The 6,000-nt window shown below is 41.9% G+C and overlaps 1 protein-coding gene across 2 annotated transcripts in view; it reads right to left on the bottom strand.

Annotated features, from left to right (window-relative positions):
- The window catches only part of LOC126382449 (ephrin type-B receptor 1-B), a 214,597-nt gene that overhangs the window by 51,570 nt on the left and 157,027 nt on the right, over window positions 1-6,000 (bottom strand). For both annotated transcript variants that reach the window (XM_050032321.1, XM_050032322.1), the window contains exon 6: window positions 5,008-5,132. In XM_050032321.1, coding sequence (XP_049888278.1) covers window positions 5,008-5,132 — 125 coding nt within the window. The remainder of the gene's footprint in view (window positions 1-5,007; window positions 5,133-6,000) is intronic.

The raw sequence follows: 6,000 nt of genomic DNA, 5'->3' as shown, positions 1-6,000 counted from the left end.
ACCCTAACCAAGTGGTTTTTGTGCCTAAACCTAACCAGACCTTAACCACAGGGCATCATGATGATTTCGGAAAGGACTTCGGAACAATGGGTTTAATATGGTCGGAACAATGGGATGTCGGACCAATGGGCAGTTCCCGCTGCAAAGAAGCTTCTCATTATAAAGTGTGGATGCTTTACACACATCTGCAACCCAGCCTGATGGAAGACCTACACAAAGTTTCAAGGTGGACATCCAAAATTAGAGTCACCAATTCCATATCTGAACAAATATCTCCCCTTCTGTTCCTGAGTTATGATGTTGAATAATGGCCTAAAGTGCTTTTGCCTAACATCATTATGCCACAGTGAAGCTGACCTTTGATATTTTGGATATAAATTGTCAGAAATTCATCATTTTATCCTATTAAAAGTTTGTTGTGAAATGTTGAGTAGCAGCATAAGCCAGGGGCTCTCAGGTGGTCTTACCCCCCCCCCATAAAAAAAAGTACTGGGTGGACAGGTTGAAAAGTTGTTGGCTACACTGCTAGCAACCAAGCTGAGCATGAGGCTATGGAAGCTATTCAAGCTACCATCATTGCTGAGATAAAAGCAGTTCATTTGGACATGAAAAAGAGTTTACCGAAACTATGGGACCACAAAAGATGGAACTTGCCAACTTCAGAGAAGAAGTTAGCCAGAAGCTAAATGCTATCGTTGCTGATTAAAAAGAAATGACTGACAGAGTCTGTGCATACAATGGCCGACCAAAGCTAAGGAGGTGTTGTCCCACACTCTGGAACTCCAAGAGGACTTTGTGGAGTCCAGGTGGAGGTTTAGCTAAATTTGAGGATATTCCTGCAAGCTGTTCTTGAGATATTACGTTCATGAGAATGGGATAGATGGTTGGACAGATAGACAGTTGGACGGGCAACCAGAAAACATAATGCCTCTGGCGATGGCTGTTGCCGGCATGGAGGCAGAACAACCATTAGTTGTGAGAAATACGGTCTGTTACTACAACATTAAGCAAAAGTTGTAAAAAAAAGTTGAATATTATGTTATGATTACCCTGAGGTATTACTCAACACAGAGCGTGACAATGCCATGCTGCTGGAGAAGTCACTTTTGTAAATGGGAATAGGGGGCTTCCTGTGAGATGGAGTGCACAGAGAGACAGCTCTCTGCTGTGCTAAGGACTAGCTGACTGTGCCAGGCACGCTGAGACAATCAACTCCAGAACCATAACAGTGTGACGACTCTAAGATTAATACAGGCATCGGTGAGATGCATAAAAAAGACGGTGAGCATAGCAAGGCCATTTTTATATAAAACAGCCCATTTTTATGACTGTATTATCCAGCCTATAAGTTACCCATAGTGCTGGGTAAAGCTGGGAGCGTGTGATAGACATGGTGAGAGACATCCTCCATAATTGCCTTTTATGACTAAAAGGCCACACCATCACTTTACGGCTGTGTGAAACTTCCAGATTTTCTGGACCTCTCAAGCATTCAGACAATCAATGGGGAGCTGGCAGGACTGACCTCCATGGAATGCAATTTAATTCCCCGCTTCATATGCAACAAGCAGGCTAAACACGCATGTAAGTAACTCAAGCCAAAGTGTGTGTCACTGAGAATTTATGCCGATTTTTCATCATGCATGTGTAAAATAAATCTTAACTGGTATGGAAATTACACACATGGCATTTGATTCGCCACCATCTGTTTTTTTTTTTTTCTTCCGAGGGGTTGGTGCTTAATCAGGCACAAAAACACATCAGCAGTGACACTTTGGACAGCAGTTGCTGGCTGAGGGAAAGTCTGTTTAGAGCCTATAAAAAGCCTCGTCAGATCCAAAATACAGAGTGTCAAGGGAGGACCACCAATGTGGCAATCTCATCTCCACAGCCGAGTGTGCCCGCAAAGCAATCACTCTGACTCACCTTCTATGTCTTACTCACACTCGCATGTGGGTGCATTTACTAGATAGACACAGGTACAGGGGGATATGAAGGTACATTAATACAGAGGTTGACATCATAGAGCGAAACCTCTCTGTCACCTGAATCATCCCAGTGCAATTAGCAATCTTGTCCTCGTTAATTCACTAATTTGTGATTGCACCGTGCTCATCTATTTGTGTGAAGACATGCTACATAAACATCAATAGGATTAGGTTTCATTGATATTCATGAGCTAATGGGAGGCTGTATTAGTGTTATTTACACGACACTAAGCTGTCTGGCAGATAAGGTTTCTCAGGGCTATGGCAATCGGATTCAATTTCATGACCTGTGCAATGCCAGAGGGGGAAACAGCAAGCAGTGCAGCTATTATTGGATAACTGAGTTTCCAACTGCAAACATCATTTAAAAACATGATTGTTGTTCTCGCCGATAGAAAATGCTAAATGTGACAAACACTATTCTAAGGTGGAGCTGTGAATATTGATCCATGAACCTTAGCCAGAATGAGTTTGTCTGAAATAAATAACTCAACAGAAAAAGAAAAGCATTTATAAAACCCTATTGATTTTTGTCTTTTATTTGAAAAGCAGAACATGGGTGAAGGTGCACCAAGTCTTGCAGAAGTCTCAGCTTAAGATGACAAAGACTGGGGGGAAAAAACTTGCATGACCAACCTTGCTATAACTATCGATCAGCTTTAGGAGGACAAACAAGGGCCCAAACAAAAAGCTAGAGTCTCCGATCTCTGGGTATCATTATGTCCAAGGGCCTTGGGAAAAGCCTACAGGTCAATACTGGTAGCAGCATAGGCGCTGTGGGGTAGGGCTGGCGACTTAATAAAGCAGACGTATTGTGTGTGAGCAGACGGGTCGATGTGACTCCCCCCAGACGCAATGCATTTTCACAGCGGGACAGGTTGCTGCACTGTGCAGAGTGGGCCTGGAGCAGAGGTCAACCTATTCACTTCATCAGCAGCAGAAACCAAAGAACAGTGGGAGAGATGGAGTGAACACAGTGAAAGAACATATTATCAACCCAGGGGACTCTGCTCACAGATATCTGGGAGCGCTCAGATTTTTGGAGGGGCTTTACATGCAGTTTGCTACGCATCTGTGGAGCAGGAGACAACACCTTGTATCTACAGGAGCTGGCACTTCACACATCTAAATATACACCTAAGGGATGCACTGATATATCAGCCGAACATCATCAGACGATATTTGCCTTGTTGACTGGCATCGGCTTATCCTCAAATAACATGACATTTGCTGACAGCATAGCCACTGTTCTTCTGTTGTGTCACACCAACTCTGTGTCAGGGGGCATGGTCACCCTGATACAACTGCTGCCTCACCCAGGCAAAATAATTGGAGCCAACATCACTCTTGTTAAGAGGCTGTGGCGTGGCCATTTTTTAAGCTAGCACAAAGGTAGTGGTATCTTGTCGAACTAGACAACCTAAGGCATCCTTTGGTACCAACCATGACAGCTTAGCTTGTCAGGAAGGGTGGTAAATAATGCACCAAGATTTGGCTAAATTTTAGCCATTTCCAAATGGGTCCCTTGAACTCTTACCTCATGGGTTCTATGAGTATCCAAGAGTCTCCCCTAAAGTTAGGAAGGCTTGTTCACGGTAAATGTTTGGTTCCTTACAATCAATGTACTCCTTCAAATTAAAGGTGTATATTTGTCTTTTTAAGAGAAATGACAACTAGCCTATTTTTAAGAACAAAGAATCATCTAACACGTGAACATATACATACCACATGACTGTTGTGGAACTCCAAACGTCAACTGTACTAGTATTAGTCTATGTACAACAGAGAATTAATAATTTTAACTGCGAAATAGGAAACCTAAGTTTATCAGTAAATGATTCCTGAACTCTCCATAAAGCCAAATAGCCTAAGAACGACAGCATAATGGAATCCCTGAAATTCTGTATGGCTTTTGGTTTTGGTGTGCCACTGCAATTCAGATTCAGTGGCCCAATTTGGCTAGCTCATGTAAAAATTTCTGAGGGTGCCGCTAGGGCTCAAGACTAACAGTGTCGAGATCTTCATTTGGATGCCCTCAGGGCGAAAGGATGCCGAGAACTCACTATCAAACAAATCAGGGGACGCACCCTATTGTTTCCCTGGTAATGCTATATGATGAACAAAGAATCTGTGTTGAAATTAGCAGAAGGAGGGCTAGTTAGCGTTAGCCATTAACAGCTAACGGAGATTGCTTTGACTTACTTAATGATGTGTGCAAGCTCTATTCAGTAAAAATGAGTATTGGGTAAAAATAAAGTGTTACCATGATGTGTTCAAATGTCACCTTGTGAAATTTAGTTTTGGCAATAAACTAGAACACATACAGTAGTTTGAAGGAGAAATCTGTTGATGTTTACACGGCAATGTATAACAGATATTAAAAGAGGAATTATAATGTATTATATACAGTAAAAAGGCTTTTGAAGCAGTTTTTTAAAAAGATGTTTTTCATGTGAAAGGAGGTTATTTAAAGGTTGTTTCATAAATGCACATGATTGATTTTGTGCTCATTAAAAGGTAGATTAATGAAGGGCTGAATGACTTTGGAAAAGTGTTTAGTTATTATTTGATTATGAAGCTTTCCTTGTTTCCCTGACACAAAAGGGGAAATAAATAACAACATAAACAAAATAAACTACAAGACAAAAAGATATTGATATCTGATCAGCCACATCGTTATTTTAAACATCGGTACTGGCCCAGAATTTCACAATCAGCGCATCTCTAACAGTATACTGTATTTTCTGTCTTGTACTTCTATCTTTTTTAGGAGTTAATGCATTCCCTAGCCCCTTACCCTACCCTTAACCATCACAACTAAATGCCTAACCCCAACACTTACCCTGACCCTAACCTAAACCTATTTCTAACCTGAACCCTAAAACCAAGTCTTAACCCTAAAACAGGCCTTTGAAAAGTGAGGATCGGTTAAAATGTCCTCATTCTGTTGCTAAAAGATGTTTTTTGGTCGTCATTACATAGCATGTACAAGTAAACACACACACACTAGTCTGTTTACCTTCTCATAGTAGCGTAGCTCATAGTCCAGGATGATGCCATTGGGCTGTTCTGGTTGTGGCCATGACAGTGTGAAGCTGTTCATGGTGGAGCTGATCTGGTGCATGATGGGAACGATGGAGGGAGCTGTAGGACACAGAAAGAGTAACATAAAGTCAATACATTTCTAGAATAATACTGATTAAGACAAATATATCTCAATCCAAACGGTGAAAGCTCAGTCATATTCTCTAAGCCACCAGGTGAGCGCACAACACACAGCCAGTTAATGTTAACCTAAAACATAAACATGTTGAACTGTGGCCTAATGAAGCCATGTTGGCTCTCTACTCTAGATTCAAAATAGTCAGCTATCGCACAACATCTTCATTATCTGCCTAATAATCCGACAACTTCTATGACAGCTAATTACAGTTGGTACATCATCCACACTACTAATTTCAAGAATGATGGTGCACATTTTAACAAAAGTGCACAGTTGCAAGACGTATCATCCAATGTGTGTACCTTGAACAAAGCACCATCAGTTATCAGTGCTCAGCACAGAATCCAAGTTTAAACAACTGCCACTCTCATCAGTACCCAGGTAGCCAGCTGAGTCAGGCCGATTAGAGCTTCGCTCAGCCATATTCTGGCACTGCAGGACAAAATATGTGCCGACTTTGGCCAAAATAAGGCTGCCAGATCTGGCAAAGAATTAAGGGTGTGGACTTGGGCTGAGTGTCAGCTCCAGTTAGCAGGACTCCGGCTACCTTTGCGCCAGGATTGTCAGTCATCACGAGTCTGGCCTGAGTCCAGCTACCAATCGTGTTGGATTTAGTCCGCTGTTGGCTACTTGGGCATGATATAGGGGCACTAAATGTGGCATCCACAGGATGCATCGGATGCAGTAATTAAGTTCCCAAGCATTTTAAATCCTCAAAGGAGGCAGTTGAGCTACATTTTGCTTTTAAACAAAGGTCTACATATGGCTGCACTAAAGAACATGATGTAA

This window comes from Epinephelus moara, chromosome 21 (assembly GCF_006386435.1).
Source record: "Epinephelus moara isolate mb chromosome 21, YSFRI_EMoa_1.0, whole genome shotgun sequence".
In the NCBI taxonomy this organism is placed as follows: domain Eukaryota; kingdom Metazoa; phylum Chordata; class Actinopteri; order Perciformes; family Serranidae; genus Epinephelus; species Epinephelus moara.
The sequence above is the reverse complement of the archived record's forward strand: the minus strand, read 5'-3'. Positions and strand labels throughout refer to the sequence as shown.